Source organism: Medicago truncatula, chromosome 6 (assembly GCF_003473485.1).
Source record: "Medicago truncatula cultivar Jemalong A17 chromosome 6, MtrunA17r5.0-ANR, whole genome shotgun sequence".
NCBI lineage: Eukaryota > Viridiplantae > Streptophyta > Magnoliopsida > Fabales > Fabaceae > Medicago > Medicago truncatula.
The window spans coordinates 1,844,081-1,864,531 of NC_053047.1; the positions used below are offsets into that span (position 1 = coordinate 1,844,081).

The 20,451-nt window shown below is 28.8% G+C and overlaps 2 protein-coding genes across 3 annotated transcripts; both read left to right on the forward strand.

Moving 5' to 3' along the window:
- Positions 1 to 139: 139 nt before the first annotated feature.
- On the forward strand, positions 140 to 3,151 carry LOC25495213 (WAT1-related protein At5g40240). Its single transcript, XM_024785897.2, has 6 exons — positions 140 to 495; positions 592 to 657; positions 1,098 to 1,211; positions 1,902 to 2,142; positions 2,524 to 2,682; positions 2,996 to 3,151. The coding sequence occupies exons 1-6, from the start codon at positions 305 to 307 to the stop codon at positions 3,149 to 3,151; spliced, it is 927 nt and encodes a 308-aa protein (XP_024641665.1). The 5' UTR covers positions 140 to 304.
- Positions 3,010 to 12,600, forward strand: LOC25495214 (alpha-dioxygenase 1). 2 transcript variants are annotated; one of them, XM_024785896.2, is made up of 10 exons: positions 3,010 to 3,147; positions 7,163 to 7,426; positions 8,052 to 8,201; positions 8,346 to 8,479; positions 9,688 to 9,904; positions 10,217 to 10,362; positions 10,611 to 10,844; positions 11,000 to 11,202; positions 11,312 to 11,555; positions 12,015 to 12,583. In XM_024785896.2, exons 2-10 carry the CDS (start codon positions 7,184 to 7,186, stop codon positions 12,238 to 12,240), a joined length of 1,797 nt encoding a protein of 598 aa, XP_024641664.1. In that variant the 5' UTR covers positions 3,010 to 3,147; positions 7,163 to 7,183; the 3' UTR covers positions 12,241 to 12,583. The 2 variants fall into 2 exon arrangements, with proteins under 2 accessions (XP_024641664.1, XP_013450851.1); XM_013595397.3 differs by lacking the exon at positions 3,010 to 3,147 and adding an exon at positions 6,614 to 6,885 and having other exon boundaries at positions 12,015 to 12,600.
- The last annotated feature ends 7,851 nt before the right edge of the window (positions 12,601 to 20,451 follow it).

The following is a 20,451-nucleotide window of genomic DNA, read 5'->3' on the forward strand; positions in this document are numbered from 1 at the left end:
AAAATATAGGAAGGGTTCCATTATTTGGATATTGTAGACAGTCTTATCATATTTTTTACACAAAAAAAAAAAAAAATTATTTTTAGGACTTAAATCCGATAACCTTTCAGTTATATGACAACATCTTTATCAGTTGCGTCACAGTTACCCCTCATTTTTACGGTGATAAAACTTATTACACCCAGGAGTGTGCAATGATTGGTTGTTGTTAACTTTTCTAGTACATATGATATGATTAATATATAGTACATGAAATTTGAAGTGTACTAAAGAGTGTCTGAAAAACCAAGTCTAGCTGTGAGGGATGGACAGAAGATGCTGTTACAAAGATTTGCTACCTTTTACTTCTCTTGTTGGCAATGAATGCATGATTGTTGGTGTATACACTTTGTTCAAAGTAGCTACTTTGCAAGGATTGAGTAACTATGTTTTTATTGCTTACTCTTATACTGTTTCAACTATTGTCCTTCTTCCTGTATATTTTTTCTATACAAGGTTTGTATTATTACAAATCATATGCTTACGTATTTATGTATATAACTTAGCTTATACACTTGATTAATCATTGTTTTTTCATCTCTCTTTTTCCAGATCAAGAGTGGTTCCTCAACTCAGTTTCTCCATCCTATTTAAAATTGCTCTTCTTGGGGTCATAGGGTAATACTAATAGGCCTTTCTAGTATTAAAGGTCTGTTTGAAAAAAAATCAATTTTATTTAGTGATTATGGCGTAAGAGCTTATGTATTAGTCATTTCTGTAACAAAAGATAGAAGGGTCAAATTATAAGTTATAAATTTTTGTGTGTATTAAACCTCTGATTCTGAGGGACCCTTCATCCGAGGTAAGTAAAGTCTAACCAATAATTGTTCTACCCTCGAATTAAACTCAGGTTCTCTTAAACAATTTCTCATTGGTGGAGTTTATTAACCACTTTAGCTGAATTGTTTATAGATATATTATAAGCTATTTCAATAAATTTGAGAAACATTCTTATAAGTGTTTATGCGCTTGATTAAGTTGTTTATCCAAACATTGTATAAGTATTGTACTTGTTCTTATTTTTATTGGTTTGAATTTTTTGTGGCTATGAATTGAAGATGTTCTTCTCAGATTTTGGGGTATGCTGGCATCAGTTACAGTTCTCCTACACTTTCCTCTGCAATTGGAAACCTCATTCCTGCTTTTACCTTCATGTTAGCTGTCATTTGCAGGTTTCCTCCACTCTCATAATTGACAAAAAAAAAAAATTACCAACTTCATTTTATTAATAAGGTCCAATCCAATAATTTTTTATAATTTTTGCTAGACAAAGTGGGCCAAAGCTCTATTATTTTAGTCCAATCCAATAAGCACCATAAATATTAATGTTAGAACTCCACTGTGTGGTTAGTTACACATTGATTAGAATGAGCAAAATGAAAGATACATTGAAAAGATTATTTTAATGTCCAAATTATAAAGATTTTGGGTCGAGAATCGAGATATGGTGTCCTGATCTCGATGCTCTTGTGATTCTTAACAATTAAGAATGAGGAATTTTAGCAACACACATTTTTTTTATTGATTAAAATTTACAAAGATCATACCAAATCATATGGGTCTTATATAAATTTCGTGGAACCATGTGAATGTTAACTAATTAAAATGAATGTTAAAAAGCGTGTTAAAATATATGTCGCTTGCATTTCTGAAAAAATTATAGGGCCTCACTACCTCTTCCTCTTTTTTCACTTATCCTTGTTAATAGTATAATTATTTTAAATATTTTATTTCCACACCATTCTGTTTTCATTAGATAATGTGCAAGTTTTATTAATTCAATTTTCTTTTCATCACCTCCAAATTTTAAAAATTCTCACTATCATCTTAGCTAGTATTCATTCTCATTATGTTTTTTTAAGGATGGAAAAGATAGCTATTAAAAGCAGAACTACACAAGCTAAGATTTGGGGAAGCATTATATCAATATCAGGTGCATTTATAGTGACACTTTACAAAGGCAAATCAATCATCATTGCTCATAATTCCATTCACCTTCAACAATCAAATAGCATTCTTACTTCAATTGATACAAATTGGGCAATTGGTGGACTTCAGCTAACAGTATCCAATATACTACTTACAATATGGTTCATTGCACAGGTATATGTTCTTCGTTGCAAAAATATTGAAATCAATGTTTTAAAAATCGAACCAAACCGTATGGTTAAACCTTAAACCGGCATTGTGTAAAATAGGGTTGTTTGGACGGTTTGATTGAAGTTTCGTCATGGTTCGGTCAATTTAAAACAGATAAACCATGATCTGGAGGTCTCGCCGGTTCGATGTCCTATTCAATTTTTAAAACATTGATTTTGGTGGTGGCTGATGTTCGAACCTCGGACCTTGCATATATTATGCATTGTCTATACCAACTGAGTTAAACTCACGAGAACTTTTAAAACATTGATTGAACTATACAATAAGGTTGCGATCTAATAATTTTAATTAAATTAAATTCTAATATGTATGTTCATTTTGAAGGTGGAAATCATGAAGGAGATTCCAGATGAACTAACTATTGTCTTCATTCACAACATATTTGCAACCATTTTAGCTTCAACCGTAGGTTTTTTAGCAGAGAAAAATAGGAGTCTTTGGAAGATAAGACCAGACATATCATTGATCTCTATCATTTGCACCGTAAGATAAGTTACCTTTTAAAATTCTTTCAACTTGAATTTGTTTTTAGTCGCTATAAAATTCACAAATTTTTGAATTTATAGCATCGACAAAAATTTTGTTCAATTTTAGTCCCTATAGAGAAATGTTCGATTTTTTTAAGTTTTATCGCTAAATAAATATTGTTCAACTTTAAAAAGTTGAACAATATTTATATAGAGACAACTTAAAAAAATCGTATTTTTATATTTAACCCATTTCTTTTTCATAATCACATGAAAACTAATTAAGCTAATGCAATTTATTGTTGATATTATGATGTATTTATTCTTAGGGAATATTTGGCAAGTTCCTGAGCAGTGCAGTATATGCTTGGGCAATACATTTAAAGGGTCCTGTATATGCAACAATGTTCAAGCCACTTTCAATTGTTATTGCTGTTGCTATGGGTATTTTGTTCCTTGGTGATACTCTTCATATTGGAAGGTGAGTAGCTTTTATATTTGATTCTAGTTTTTTTTTTTTTCCTTGGTTAACTCTCCGGTATCTAGGGAAGGAGACCCTAGTAATCTGGAGTTCGTCCGAAAGATAAGTAAAATCTGATAAATAATTATCCATTAAAAAATAAAACTTAAGTTTTCAGGATGATTCGTCTTTAGGTGGAGCACATTAACAACTTGTGTCAAATCACTTGTTATATTTGATTATAGTTTACAACATGAGAAAGCATAATAAAAAAAAGGGTCATGTTAACTTATATCCTAAAGGCACAAGTTAAGAAATTAAAAATGAAATTAAAAGTTAACTTCTATATTGAAAATATAAAATTTTAAACTTTTAATACAATAAATGTACAATTCGCAAGAAAAAAAAATTCTATGTTTAATTTTTAAATGTGTGCCCTAAAGACACAAGTTAACATTTTCGTAAAAAAAAAAAGTAAATAAGACTAATGTGAAGTAAGATGAGGAAAATTAAAATTTATGTAATAAGAAGATTTATGATGGTATCAAATATTTATTGAGATATTTAAAGTAAGTGATCAAAAGTTTGAATGCACACTAATAAAGTATGTGATCAATAGTTTGATCGCAAACTAATACGAGTAGTTATGAAAGGAATTTGTTGAGATAGGTCATCCCTTTAAATACATCTAGTACTTCAGGAATTAGTCTATATTACCTATTAGGATAATTAACAAATATCAATTGAAGGTTCACTTCATTTTGATTTGGAAGCTTCAAAAAGTGGTAAAATTGATTCATATGATTAAGAAAATAAATAAACAAACATCATTCATTTGATTCAGAATTTCCAAAAAGTGGTAAATTCAATTCTAGTACTTTTCTTTTAAATAATATCAATTGATGGTTTTGCTAGCCAGGAATCACAAACTATTGAAAATGTTCCTCTCTTGAAAGGTTATAAAAGTCTAAAATTCTAAAAACAAAATTTGGAAGTAGATGTAGATGGAGACATTATTAGTAGAAGACATGTACATGATAGATAACTCTCTTGCCTCTCAATTATAAGAAATTCATAATTCATTAATGTTTAATATTACTACTCTCGTAATAGAAAAAAGATATAGTTTTACACTAACATCCAATAGAAATAAATATTTGATAGCTATACTTAAAAAGAGGGTTACAAAATAGGTCTTCATGTAAAGAAGGTAAGTTTCTATTGAACGTCCGTTAAACGATGTTGTAAAATATTTATACTGTCAATATATCGATATTAAACTCTTCTCCTAATATCCTTCGTCAATGTAACCAAACAATTGAAATGAGATTAGTGAAATGAGATTAATTCAAACACGGGGCCACTTGCCCTCTTTCGTCTCCACCATCTGGAAATTCCTCTTCTTCCTCTCCATTAAAATTAAATGTGGCCACTACATCCTCATCCTCCCTCTTCGGAGAAGAACGAATCTACTGATTGAAGACCGACGACTCGAAGTCATCCACACCTCTAAGAGAGATTGTGGATCTCAGATCCTAACATATTGCAATTAAGCAACTTAACAAACAACATGTATTTGGACTTCTTCTTTTTTTTATTGGTGGGTTTTGTTAATTTTTAATATTTGTTGAAAAAAACTAAAAAGAAATTAGGTTGCTTCTTTTCAAATACAATAACATATTGTCAATGATCTACTTGAATACATGTTGTTTATTGGAACTAGTCATGAGTACACACAGCATCACTAGTTGCATTGCAATTGCTGTTAAGGATTTTGGCTATATACATGGATACAACAAACCAAATGAATAATCAGGAAATTATTTACTATTTTTTGAAGGAAGGAAATTATTAATTATTTTTTGCAAATCATGGAAATTCAACACATGGATAGTCTGGATTCGAAGGGCAGAGACAATGCCACCCCCAAATTAGTGTCATCTTTCTTTATATTTTTATGTAAACATTTTTGGTGGCATTCCATTTGAAAGTCTAGAGTCAAATTTTTTTTTTTAATAAAGGAAATGTCTTGAATCAATTGTATTTTATTTTACAAAGGGAGAGTCTTGTGTCAATGTTTTATGTGTATTTCTTGCACTTTTAAATTAAATGATCGATTAATTTTTTTTGACAACAATTAAATGATCGATTAATAGATGCCTTTAATTTTTGTGTTTATACCTTTTTATTTATTTTTATTTTTTTTGGTAGATTCCTTTTTATTTAATATTTCTATGGATCTATTTAGAAATTGGCACCTTTTGAGGAATATATTTCTCTTTCAAGTGACATTCAAAAATAAATGGTGATTCAATTTCTTTAAAAATACTCATTTGAAAGCAATATTGAATTTAAAACTGACTATTTTTTATATTTGGTTTCTTAAATATATGTACTCGTATATCACACGTTAGTCAAAATTCAAAACAAATTAAATAGAGAGTGAGTTTGTAACCACTAGACCTTATTAGTCTAATAGATGTCAGTTCATCGGTAATAACTTGACTTCAAAATATCAAGGAACATAGTTCAAAATTCATATCAAATGATTATTAGTGTCATCTTTATTAATAACAAAATATTTTCTTCTTAGTTTTTTTAAAACTATACTGTTTTGTTTTTTTAGGGGAAAACTATCCGTTTAATGAAAATTTAGCCATTGGCATATTATTTCAAGGACTGATATGAATAAAATTTGACATAATTAGGGATCCCTTTAGAGAGAGATGGAGGGAGGGATTAGGATAGACCGTGAAAGTGATGCCAAAATATGGGACACCCGTGTACACAAGACCCCTATCACATTTTTACACTATACATAGATACACACAAATTTAGTCGAATAATGATAGTCAAGGTTTAGTTTTGATGGTCATGTTGATGGACAATATAATTTGAATTTGATGCTATAAAACTTTGTTTATAAACACCACATGTACGTTTCACTTTAGATACATTCAGTCAATCAATTAACTTATTTTACTCGCATTTTATCATTTTTATAAATATTTAAATACATTGAAACGACTTGAACACAAGCATGTCATATCCATATATAAGAGTAAAAAAATCACAAACCCCTACGCTATCAGGAACCTAATCGAGTTAGTTTTGGATATTCTTGCTTAAACATTGTAACAAGCATGTCTTCTTTCAAAAAATATTCTTGCTTGTTACAATATTTAAGGAACCTAATCGAGTTATAGCCAAATCATCGGTTAACTTTTAAATTCGACAACAAATTAACGTGACTACTATTGTGGGATGAAAGGAATACTATATTGGTTGCACTAATTATGTAAAACATTGTTATTGCATAGGCAATTCAATCAAACAGCTCATGATAGTTTGACTAAAGTTAACAAGTCTGCAATAAAATTGTATTCAAATATTGCAAACATGTCATGTATGAATGAAAAAAAATCGACAAAACCCGCCAATATAAAAATATCGCAAACATGTCATTGTATTTATAAAATGGCCATATCTGAATAAGAAAATGGCGACCTTCTTCCCACCACATTCAAATTGAAAGAGACGAACTTCTAAGTCCTCACCCTTGAGTTTATAAATACTCTAAAGTTTTTCTCTAAATGACACACACAAATTTCATCAAAGTATAGCCTTGTATCAAGCAAAAGCATGTGGTCTACAAATCCCATTAGAGCTCTTTTTACAAGACTTATGCACCATTCCATCCATAAAGATTTCCATGAAGCAGTGACCAAAATGTCCATCTTTGATGCTTTTCTCTTCTATGTACAAATACCCTTCTTCATCAAATATATACTATATTGTTCTTGTTGCCCTAATAGTTACATCACAATTGTGTTTCGAAAATATTTTGTTGATATATTATAAAGATCAGACGACTCATATTTTAAGTTAGAGTTGATTTAGTAAAATCAATGAGTCGTTTCATCTTTATTATATAGTCAGAATCTAAACTTTGTGTTTTCTCTTACTAGTCAGTCGTTTTATCTTTATGTTATAGTCGATACCTCTAATTAAATGATACTTTTGTTGATTTACACAGATTGTACACTCCGTTGATAAGATGGCAATATGGCCCCGTTTACCTGTTTTCTTAGGCCTATTTTACTTGTTCATTAGGCGTCATCTTCACCAACGGTACAACCTCATAGATGTTGGGAAAATACATGAAGGGGTTAGATCTAGCACTTCTACTCATCCATATAGAACAGCTGATGGAAAATATAATGACCCTTTCGATGATCAAGCTGGAAGCCAAGGGTCTTTCTTTGGAAGAAACGTTCTTCCTGTGGATCAGAAGAACAAGGTCCATATTAAAAATTAATTATATAATTGACTTTTTATTTTAAACATATTTGACATTATATCTTTTATTTTTGTACAACTTTATATATATGTTTTTATACTTGGTTAAGACTTAAGAGAAAAATATTGGACATAAAAAAAAGTTGAATTACTTACAAAAAGTTTTAGGGGGAAAAGGTTTAAATTTTGTGCTTGTGTAATGAAAGACGCCAAAATTTAAATCTATATATTTTTTAAACTATTTCTAGTTTGTGTAGATAATTCATATTTTTCATACTTAATTATCAATAATGGAAATAAAAATCTTATACAAATTCAAATTTAACTGTTTCAATATTAGGCCCTAAGTATATAATTTTTTGTTTCTATTTAATTGTCACTTTTAAATTTTAATGCAACCTTAAATATTGTTTTTATCAATATTACCTTTAGTTATTTATTGCAATGAGATAAATATATGAAATGAGATATTAAATGAATAATACTGTTATAGTAAAAGTATAAATTATTTCATCAAAATTAATAACATTTATTGATTATCTTGGTTTATATAAAATGTGAAAAAGTGACAATTAAAGAGGAACCAAGATAGTTGAAAGAATATATAATATATTTTTTTTGTGCAGCTGTTGAAGCCAGATCCAATGGTGGTGGCTACAAAACTTTTGGAGAGGAGAGAATACAAGGACACAGGCAAGCAATTTAATGTGATTGCAGCTACTTGGATTCAATTTATGATACATGATTGGATAGATCATTTGGAAGATACCAATCAGGTAGGAATAAAATTACATATAATTTTATTTTGAATGGAAAATTATATAGAGGTTTTTAAATATGAGAATGCATTAAAATAATATGTGTGTGAAAATTACATATTATATTTTCATCTACTTAAAATAAATGTTATTATATTATAGATAGAACTGACTGCCCCACAAGAAGTTGCAAGTCAATGCCCACTAAAATCTTTCAAGTTTTTGAAGACAAAGGAAATGCCCACTGGGTTCGATGATATCAAGACTGGACATCCAAACATACGCACACCTTGGTGGTATGATTTTTATATACTACTCGCTCCGTTTCAAAATAGTGTCGCTTTAGGATTTGGCATACAAATTAAGAAATATAATGAAATAATCATTGGATATAACGTTTTTACTAAACTTCTCTTACTTTATAAGGAAAATACAAAATTAAAGTTGCATTGAAAATTGTGTGAGAGAAAAGTTGGAGAGGGTGAAGTTGAAAAAAAAAATTAAAGTTGTATTGAAAATGTAAAATGACATTCATTTTAAAACAAATTTTTTTGGCTAAAGTGACACTCATTTTGAAACAGAGGGAGTATATGATAAGCACTAATCAGTTATATCTTTTATCTACATTCATGATCATGAATCAAACGAGATGAGCTATATATAATTGACATCCATATTATTTATTTACCGAACGTAATTTTCAACGTTCAATTTGTTTGACGATAAATCAAATTCAACGAGTTAATTATCGAGTTGAGTGATTTGAACAACGTTCGAGGTTCTATGTTAATGTCGACCTTAGTTTAGCCCAAAATGTGTTGCTTTATTAGTGTTTTATTGTAGGCAAAATTACACTTTTAGTCCCTTAACTTAATTTCAGGTAAAAGTTTAGTCCTTTATCTTTTTTTCATTTCAATTTGGTCCTTTTTGTCCATTTTCATATGAATTTTTAAGTTTAAAATTCATGATTTTATTTTCTTATGGTCTTTCAATCTTCAAATCTATGATCCTCGTCTATTTTTGCATAAGAATGTTAGATTTGAAGTTTGAAAATGTATATAAAAATGGACAAAAATGATCAAATCGAAATGAAAAAAAGATAAAGGATCAAAAACCCTTCAAAAAAAAATAAAAATAAAGGACCAAACTGTTACCTGAAATTAAGTTAAGGGACTAAAAGTGTAATTTTGCCTTTTATTGTATTATAGACTTCCTATGATTTTTCTTAGCCCAAATTTTTAAGGAAATGATAGTGTGCAATCTTTGTGATCTTTCATACAAGGTGAGTAAAGTCTTCTCGATTTGATACCGGGTCAGGACTTTCTTAATGATATTCCAATTGAAAAATATATATAGTTGCTGTTTATTTTCTATTTTAAATTTTACTCATTTTTGTCTTTACTATTTTCATTGAACATTCCATCTACCCTCCATAAACATATATCAATCATTTGAATAATAATATCCTTTCAATTAATACAATATTTACATTTATATTTAAAAGGGATGGAAGTGTGATATATGGAAGCAATGATGAAATTTTGACCCAAGTGAGGACTTCCCAAGATGGGAAGTTAAAAATATCAAAGGAAGGAAATCATCTTCTACAAAACGAAGATGGAGTTGCAATTTCAGGTGATGTTCGCAATAGTTGGGCTGGTGTTTCAACTTTGCAAGCCCTTTTCATTCAAGAACACAATGCTGTTTGTGATGCTCTCAAGGTATGTATAATGTTGATCTTGGATTGAGATATTTTATGAATAGAAACCTAGAAATTGAAACATATGTGCAAGTTAAGTACGCTAGAAAAAAAGTGATGATATTTTTGTGTTAACAATCTGTTATCATGAGAAATGGGTTCTGGTAATCCAGAGTCTCACTGAGAGATAAGTAAAGCATCGTCAAGAACTGTCCCACTTAGGAATTGAACTAAAGTTTTTCTGAATAATTCGTCATTGGTGATTATATATTAAATATAATTATATCATACAGGAAAACTAATTTTTTTTTTATTTTTATATTGTACTTATTAGAAAGAATACCCGTATTTGGAAGATGAAGATCTTTATCGTCATGCTAGATTGGTGACTTCAGCTGTTATTGCAAAGATTCACACCATAGATTGGACTGTGGAGCTCCTTAAAACTGACACTTTGCTTGCTGGCATGCGTGCTAATTGGTATGAACCCTAATTTACACTAGGAGTGAAGAAAAAAAAACGTTTGAATGGGTTGGATTTGAATTGTATTGTAAGTGGATAGATCAAAATAATTTATCATCCCTTTACAATTCTCAAAAAGTTCTTTAACAAGAACTTAATACATCCATTCAACAAAAAAATTAATATTCCATTAATTATCATCTTTTAAGAGAGGATATACATCTATGATCCATTCATTTGTGATAAAATTTTAAATTTTATTTTAGGTATGGATTATTGGGAAAAAAAATCAAGGACAAATTTGGGCATTTTGGAGGAGCCATCTTGAGTGGATTTGTGGGTATGAAGAAACCAAAAAATCATGGTGTTCCATATTCTTTAACTGAGGAATTTGTGAGTGTCTATAGGATGCATCAACTCCTACCCAATTCTCTGCATTTGAGGGACATATCTGACTCTTCAGACCCAGGGCATAACAAATCCCCCCCATTCACCGAAGAGTATGACTATTACACTATATATATATATATATGAATAATGGAGTAAAAGAATATATTGTTAGCACTCTAAAATCTCAAAATGTATTTAATTATACCTAAATTATTTCTACCTCTCACAAGTTCTTAAAAAATTTATCTTTTGATATTATATATAGGATTCCTATGCATGAATTGATTGGATTACAAGGAGAAAAAAAATTGACAGAGATAGGAGTTGAAAGCACACTAGTATCAATGGGTCACCAAGCTTGTGGTGCCCTAGAACTTTGGAATTATCCCTCATTTCTTAGAGATTTGGTACCACATAACGTAAATGGCACAGAAAGATGTGATCATGTGGATTTAGCTGCACTTGAAAGTATGATATACTAACCACAATACTTTCTATTTTAAGAACATTTTTATTATATTTTATGTAAGTTATTACATGGAATTAAGATTGTAACTTGATGTAATAAATAATGCAGTTTACAGGGATAGAGAGAGGAATGTACCTAGATATAACCAACTAAGGAGAGGACTACTAATGATACCTATTTCAAAATGGGAAGATTTGACAGATGATAAAGAAGTAATTAAAGTATTGGAAGAGGTATATGGAGATGATATTGAGGAGCTTGATGTACAAGTAGGTCTAATGGCAGAGAAGAAGATAAAGGGTTTTGCAATAAGTGAAACAGCTTTTACAATATTTCTTCTCATGGCATCTAGGTAAAAAATAAATTACAATTATTTTATTTTATTGATGTTTTTACCTTCATAATATTAAAAGTATTGAATTATTACACACATAAGGTTGAAAAACTATATAAATATCTAATCATAACTCATGTTGATATTTGTGTGGACATTTTTTATGTTGTTAACTTGTCGTAGGAGTTTGCCCTTATAATCTTAAACGACAAATGTTAAAGTAAATTCTCTTGTAGACAATTGTAAAATGATTATTCCTTCAAAAAAAAATTGTAAAATGATTATTATAAACCTGTTTTTTTTGAACAAGTCAAAATGAAATATTAGGAATTTGAAAAAAGGGTTAAGACTTTATATTCTCAATCAGTTTATAGCTATTAAACTCATCTCTTGACATGTCAAAATAGAAAAAAACATAATAATATTTTTATATGTATGAAAATTATTTATTTGATTGAACTTTAATGCACTTTGTAGGAGGCTAGAAGGTGATAGATTTTTCACAAGCTACTACAATGAGGAGACATACACCAAAAAGGGGTTAGAATGGGTCAACACAACTGAGAGCTTAAAAGATGTGATTGATCGTCACCATCCACAAATGACAAACAAATGGATGAACTCTTCCAGTGCTTTCTCTGTTTGGGACTCACCCTCAATCAAACACAATCCTATTCCATGTTACTTACGTATTCCTAATTGATCACAATATTTTGTAATTTGTATTAATGAGTGAGTGTTTTTGCTTTTCTTTTAAATAATTCACACTTGATCAGTGTACATGCCTTTATGCATGAGCCGGATTAGTCGCCCATCTTTGTATCTCATATTGTTCTTCTCTTAAGTATTTTAATTATTTTCTGCTCAAGATTTGTCCTTTTCTTGAACAGCATCAATTGATTTTTTTATAAGGAGATTTTGAATATGTCTGTTGTTGAGAGAATCTTGTCTTAATTGGTTGACTGTTGCTTGTAGCTGTAATCTGTAAGGTATATTTGATGCTTGATCAAATCTTCCCTTAAATGAAATGGAGGGACATTAATGTATCTATATACTTACTTTATACTATTTGTTAAAATTGATATCATATAAATTTTCAATTTTGCCCCTAAGAGGGGCAATTTGGTAATTCTAAAATTCCTTATCCTTGGAGAGTGCCAACTCATCCAAACTTTATATTTTATATTTTATATTTTATTTTATATTATTTTATTTTATATTTTATATTTATTTTATAAGATTAAAAATATCTTAAATTCAGTTGCTTCTACATTGTCGTTGTGGGAGATTAAGGTATCGTTTGACCCGACTTTTTTTCAACTTCTCTACATTTTTTAGAAGAAGTTAGGTCTATGAAGCCCGCATACCCCAAATTGGAGACGTACCCGTACTGGATACGTATCAGATTCTAATACTCCGCGGATACTCTTGGATACGTATGCACGGAGTATCGGAATTAATTATTTTAATTTAAAATATATATTTTATCGGATACTTAATCGACAAATACACACGGGTACTTATACATTTTATATTTTGATTACATGTATTATTTTTTGTAAATTGCGACTTTTATAATTATATAGTATTGAAGAGTAATCAATGTTTTTCTAAGTATTTTACATGCATATAAATTTTAGTATAAATAATTTGTTAACGTATCTTAACTATATCGTATCCTAATTTTAAAAATTTCGCGTATTCGCGTACCCGTATCTGTACTACGTATCAGTGCTTCACAGGGTCAAACACAATATCAATTAAGTACTTACTAAAAAAATACTTTTTTTGAATGCATAAAATTGAATGGAATGAGCTTTGGCCAAAAGTTGTTGAATGTTACTTTATAAAACTACTTCTTGACAATTTATTTCACAAACACCTCTTTTCAACTTACGTTGGGAACCTTTTCTTTTATTTTTAATATTATATTTCAATATGTTTTTTCTTCCATTTAACTTAATTTTATTTAATTTTTTGAACCAATCCATCTAATTTTTTAAGGAGGTTCCATTTAATTTTATTATCTTTTTTTCAAAGGAATTTAATTTTTTTTTTTATCACTTATATATTTAATTTCAATATCGTTTAGTCATCACAACCTCACAAATATTTTTATTCACGCTGTGATTTAATGATACCAAATATTTTTATTTTCTTTCTTCAACCTCGCGAATACACACACATATTAACATTTAGAGTAATATTTTATGTCCATTGGTATGTTTTTTTGTTACGCTAATGCATATAATTTTATTTTAGTGTTGCTTGGTTGAGTGATACCTCACCGATTTTTTTTAACTATTTTCCAATTTTTATATTTTTAAATTTTTTTAACTATTTTCCAATTTATTTTTATTTTTAACTATTTTCCAATTTCTTCTCCCAATTTCAGTTGCTTCTACACTGCTGTTGTGGGAGATTAAAATATCGATTTACCCGGATTTTTTTTCCAACTTCTCTACATTTTTAAGGAGAAGTTAAGTCAAATACAATATCAATTAAGTACTTACTAAAAAAAACACTTTTTTTAATACATAAAATTGAATGGAATGAGCTTTGGCCAAAAGTTGTTGAATGCTATTTCAAATAACTACTTCTCGACAATTTATTTCACAAGCATCTCTCTTCAATTCACGCTGGGAACATTTTCTTTTATTTTTTAATATTATATTTCAATATGTTTTTTTCTTCCATTTAATTTTTTTGAACTGTTCCATTTAATTTTTTTTAAGGAGGTTCCACTTAATTTTTTTACCTTTTCTTCAAAGGAATTTTATTATTTTTTTATCATTTATATATTTAGTTTCAATATTGTTTAATGATCACAACCTCACAAATATTTTTATTTACGCTGTCATTTAATGATACCAAATATTTTTATTTTCTTTCTTCAACCTTGCTAATATACACACACACGCATTATCGTTTAGAGTAATGTTTTATGTGTGTCTGTTTTTTTGTTACGTTAATGCGTGTAATTTTTTTTGGCGTTGCATAATGCGTATGTTTATTTTTATAAAAATTTGGTTTTAATTAAAAGTAAAATTGTAGATGTCTTTTTTTCAAAAAAAGGTATAGGTACCTAAAAAACTATGCTTAATTTATTTCTTATTCATAAAAACTAAACATATTTGTTTCCATGACACCAGCAATGTAACAAATATAATATAAATTCTTATATTTTTGAAAGAGACCGAAAATATGGTATTCTTATAACGAAATTTGTTATAGAGTATAATTGAAATAAAAAAACCAACTATTTTGATATTATTTATGTTATTATTTCAGACACCTTAAATTGTTTCTCCTATTCAAATATTTTTTTTTTGAGAAACCTATTCAAATATTTAACAAGTCATTTATATGATGATACAAATTTGTATTCATGTTACACAAAATAAACGTTATTGAGTAAATATAGTATTTGTAAAAAAAAGTATCTTTTTTTTTTAACATTTTTGGCCTTCAGAAAATATTTTAAATATTTTTATTTATTTATTATGTTAATTCATAATAAATTCAAAGTTTTGTCCTCGTGAGCTTTTGATAGGAACAATGCATAAATAAATCTTACTTTGTTATGTGGAGTATAGTAGACATCATGATGATTGAATTTTAGCTTGTGGTAAGGTTTTGACACAATTGTTATTTTAGCTTCTGGTACTGTAGTTGAAAAAAATTGATGCATGCGGGTTATTTTATTTTTTGTGAGTAATCCTAAAGTTGTAACAGTTTTCATATTTGATTTATTATTTCCTATATCATTGAGCAGTACGAAAGTTGATTGGTAATGTCAAATGATGCTAGCTATAGATGCCCATGCAGGAGCGATGTTTAATTTCCGTTTGCTTCAACAATGTTAATTAGCCAACGGGGTACATATAATCCACATGCATGCATTTATCTAGACTTTATAGGAAGCTAATAGGAAGATAAATTAGAAGTCATGATACATTTTCTTTAGCTTATGCTACCTTTATTTTATAAATTATATGTAACTATATTCACATACATCTTATCCATGTTAATATGCATTAGACTAATATTGCAGTTATTTCTCTGTTTAGCATTTTCCAAACGAGGTGTCAAGAACAATTCTGAAAGAAAAGTGCAAAACAATCACTCTCATTGGTGACAAGACACAAAGAAAGTATAAGTGTCGCCTCATTACCTCCGAAAGAGCAAGCTATGAAAAATATTTGGGTGGGCAGTGGTTCAATTTCAGCAGAGAACATGTGATAGAAGAAGGTGGTAAGCTCATCTCGAAAAGTCATCGAAGAACTTGCACGTTCGAGTTGTTCAAAAGTAGATCTTTATTGTTGAACTATTTGAACTTCTACTATTTGCACGTTCATGTTTGGTTAGTCTATGACACTTGCGGTCTCTTTTATAAATCTAACTATTATGTAATGTTAATATGCACATTGTTGTTTCCTTCATTGGTTCTAATTAGTATCATGCTAATTATAATGTTGTTTTCCTAATCTCTTAAACAAAATGAGATTTGTGCAATATGCTTGCTTGATTTTCACATTTATGAACGACAACAATTTCTTAGAAAGATGTAGTTATTTTCCTTAATTTGCTCATTTCTTCTTTATAACAAAGTTTTTTTAAAAATATAGTAACAGTGATTTATTTAGAATATCCGAGTTTGTGCAATATTCATTAATTTGCTCATTTTTTCTTTGGAACAAATTTTTTACAAGATACGATATTCAACCCGTGCGAAGCACGGGTTTGTAACTAGTTAATGGGAAAAAAATGCACATATTCCTAATTGTAATGTGAAACTACTTTGAATTATTATAAAGTTAGTTATAAGCAACTATAACAATATAAAATATCCTAAAATAAATCACTTTTTCTTTGCAAGTTATGATATCTATCTATATTTCAAAAGCTCAAACAAACAGGTTTGAGAAATATTGTCTCATTCAATAACGAAAAAATGAAACCCTAATTATCTCACCATAATTTCCCCAAAAATGTTTGGAAAAAATACTCGGGTCATGAGCCTTGTCCACATCCATTTCTTTCAAAGCTAGCTAGCATAAACTCGTCTCTGATAAACGGCAGAATCGACTATGGATTTTTTTAATGAAAAATATTAGCCGTTAGTTGTTAAATTAATATTTATTTTTATGTCCTTCAACTTATTTTTTCTTAACTCAAATTAGTTGAGCTACTCCAAATCTAAATTATCTTTTGATAAAATACAAGGCATCGTTGTACTTCAAGTAGGTTCGTACACAACTTCAATCTAAAATAGGCTTTCATAATATTCACCGGCAACATCACAAGTCTAGGACATCCTCTACCATATCTCCTCTCTCGTTTTGGATCTTCACAATTTTACCCTCTTTCTTGCATTTAGCTTATGCATGAAAAATAAAATTAGAGTTTACGTCACCATCTTTGAGCCAAACAAATTTAGCCCTAATAATTTGCCAAAAAATAGGCCTCCTATTTTACCAACTTATTCATATTGATTTGTGCTGCCAATAAGGCCTTCAAATTTTGATGGTTGTTTATGCATGCTATATACATTCAGAACGATGAAGACTAATTCACCGCACAAAAATTGGTTTACTTAGATAAGATATTTAAAATAGTGGATAATTTTTTTTTGAAAAAGCTTAATGGTACGATAGCTAGGCGAAGAAAATCATCGAATCCACTACAGTCATAGGATTATATATAATAACCATTGGATTTAGGTTATATTTTAAATTTATTTATTTTAAAAATGTAAAAATTCTACCGGCGTGTTATTGTGTGCAGTCGTGCGCATATATTTTGCACTATATAGCAAGGATGGTTTTTTTTTTTTGTTGACAAAAACAAAGTGACATTCATTCATTCAAATTGATAGAATATATCATATCATATACAATAACATCATCAAAATCGTTAAAAACGTAAAGGATGAATCTGCGAACAAACTCATAGTACCGAAATTAATAGCATACAACAGAAAAATGCATATAGATAATATGATAAAATATAAATCACCAGAATAATCATGTTTCCGGATCTGCAACGTTGACGTCCAAATCATTGATTGAATCTGTGATTGATTGAAGTTGATCTTTTGATATGAACCAAACAAACACCGCAACCAGACACAAAATCAAACAATGCCGCACAAGACGACTAGCAACACAACGCCCACTCTCAGACGACGAAATCACGAAAAAAACACAAAAGAAAAAACTTGATATATGTGAAAATAACTTATTTAGATCGAAAAAAGGAAAAAAAAAATATGCAGACGAGTGATTCTAGGTCAAAAAATGATCTAAAATCACTCATCCTCGATGAGTGAAAAAGAACTTAACGGTGAATATTTTTGTTGAAATAAATTGGTAAAAGTTGTACTACTTCACTTTAGATTTTTTAGAAGTAATATATGGATCCATGTTCAATGGTGTTGTCGGGAACCCTAGCTTGGGGTTTCAACTATTAAACTTTGATTAATAATTATAATAATATATATATTAAAAATTATATTGTATTCAATCTATATTGTACTGAAAGTACCTTTTTTTTTGACAATTTGTAAATTTTAATATGTATCACTTAAAAATTAGCAGATGAAGTATTATCAATATTAAATAATTACTCATAGTTATCTCTAAATGTATACTTTGTTTTCATATTGATTCAATTTTTGAAGAGTCTCATGTATTGAAATTGTGATTTTGTATTCAAATATATTTTTTTATTTGTCAACTTAGGTTATAAAATTATTGTTTAATGTAACCAAAAAATTTGGTATATTTAAAGATTATAGTGACTGTATCTCATACATTAAATTACTTTATTTGTCCATTTAAAAATAAAAGAAGAAATAAAGCGAATGAAAAATTATTTAATAGAAAATTACTCAAACATTCAATGTAATAGATATATGAACCATTTTTTTTTTTGGCAACATCAATATGAAATTTTTGGTTGCAGTATAATATACATAATTACCACGGGAGTTAAAATGTCATTAACTAATTAGGTGGTTTACCAAAAAATAATTGAAAATGCTAACACGCTGTTATTCTGTCTTAATCAATATGAAACTTTTTTTAAGGATAACATATAGTTTAATTCGGTAAGGGAATATAGGGCTTTATTGCTTGTTTGATGTGTCTATGCAGGTTGATACTCATGACCGTTGAATTTGGATTCCATATTAAAATGCCGGTTATCCTGTTTTGGGTCATTATTGTCTTCGCACTCATTGAAGGTGTCTTTATTCGTTTGGAGGTTGTTTAGGAATAGATTGTCCACAAAGGACAATTTGTTCAGACGAGGCATGGAATCGACATGTCATTTGTTTCTGTTATGCAATTTTTTTTTTATATGTGGCCTTTAGTGCGTAATTGGCTTATTTTTCTTTGGCTAATCCAGCAGGTATTTTGGATCAATTTTTATAGTTTGGCAATATGGCAAGTGTCTCAAGATTAAGGCGCTCTTATATGACTCTCATATAGTTAGCGTGCACTTGGGTTATCTAAAAGGAAAGAAACAACAATATTTTTAATAAAACCAAGCAAGCACTTTAATTCAGTTTTTAGATGATATTAAGCTACTCTCTTTATGGTGGTTAAAGGCAAAATTTGAAAACATCGTATTCAATTATCATAACTAGTGCCTTAACCTTCTGACGTGTTCAGATATTGGCTAATCCTTATTGCATTTTTTTCCCTTTTGTAATTGATTCATTTGCCTCGCACACCTTGTGATGGGGGAAATGGTTTCTGGTATTAATATATTGCATTTTGACTTTTTCAAAACAAAAAAAAAATGAATTACATATAGTTATTCAGTCTTAAAAGTTTTTTTCTTTTTTAAAGGAAAGTTTTGTTATCAATTTTTAAAAGTATAAAACTTTTCTTTTAAATATAAAATTTCTTAACAAGTATCATCAAAGCACACGTTAACAAGATCCAAAGATAATTATCATAAATCGAGTTTATGGCCTAACACATTGAGTCAAAGAAAGACCTCTTTAACTTGCACAGATGACATTATTATCCACATGTTCACATGTGTTGAACTACTTGCTTTACTAAAATTAGTAATTAATAATTTCAAATAATATATTATAATTGTTTCAAAATTAATTTATAATATGGTTAATAATACGGACCACATACATCATTAAATGAATGAATTAAAAAAGTCAATTTTATTTATATTTAAAAACGAATGAAGTACTTGACAATTTATTAGCATTTTCCTTACTAATAATAATCGAGTCTATCACCTAACACCTTGAGTCAAAGAAAGACCTCCATAACTTGCACACGTGACAATATCAATTTTTGAACCCCTCGAACCCACATGTAGCATGTGTTGAACTACTTGATTTACTAAAATTAGTATTTAATAATTTCAAAATTGTTTCCCTCAAAAAAATAATTTCAAAATTGTTCATTTGTTTGGTTCCAAAGAATCAAAATCTATAGCAGCATATATAAATACATACATGATCCTATTCATAGAATCAAGATCCAGATATCAAATTGTTTATTTGATTATTTGTCCATATCCTATCTTGGTTTCTACACACAGGACTAGTTGATGTAAACAATGTGTAATCAAATGAATTATTGCCATTAGGTTGCTTGGAAATTAGAAGCAGCCTAATCTTTTAATCATTTTCTTCAACAAAAATACAAAAATTAACAAATCATCGCGATCCTCGTGGTTGTATTTTAATTTATTTTACTACTTTAGAATTATTCAATATAGTTATCATTTTCAATTACTCTTGTACGATTAAATTATTGAATATTATTTAGAATAAAAAAATGGTCACCTTCCTAGCAGCCAATGAGACCAAAATTGAAAAAGATAAACTTTTCAATTATCACTATTTTCCATCTATAAATACCCTATAGTTTTTCTT

Excerpts from the sequence above, each read along its gene's own strand:
- LOC25495214 (XM_013595397.3), top strand. The coding sequence starts at position 6,769 with ATGTGGTCTACAAATCCCATTAGAGCTCTTTTTACAAGACTTATGCAC. Across the intron at positions 8,480-9,687 it reads AACATACGCACACCTTGGTG|GGATGGAAGTGTGATATATG; the intron begins GTATGATTTTTA and ends TATATTTAAAAG. Across the intron at positions 10,845-10,999 it reads TCCCCCCCATTCACCGAAGA|GATTCCTATGCATGAATTGA; the intron begins GTATGACTATTA and ends TATTATATATAG.
- LOC25495213 (XM_024785897.2), top strand. The coding sequence starts at position 305 with ATGGACAGAAGATGCTGTTACAAAGATTTGCTACCTTTTACTTCTCTT. Across the intron at positions 1,212-1,901 it reads ATGTTAGCTGTCATTTGCAG|GATGGAAAAGATAGCTATTA; the intron begins GTTTCCTCCACT and ends TGTTTTTTTAAG. Across the intron at positions 2,143-2,523 it reads CAATATGGTTCATTGCACAG|GTGGAAATCATGAAGGAGAT; the intron begins GTATATGTTCTT and ends TTCATTTTGAAG.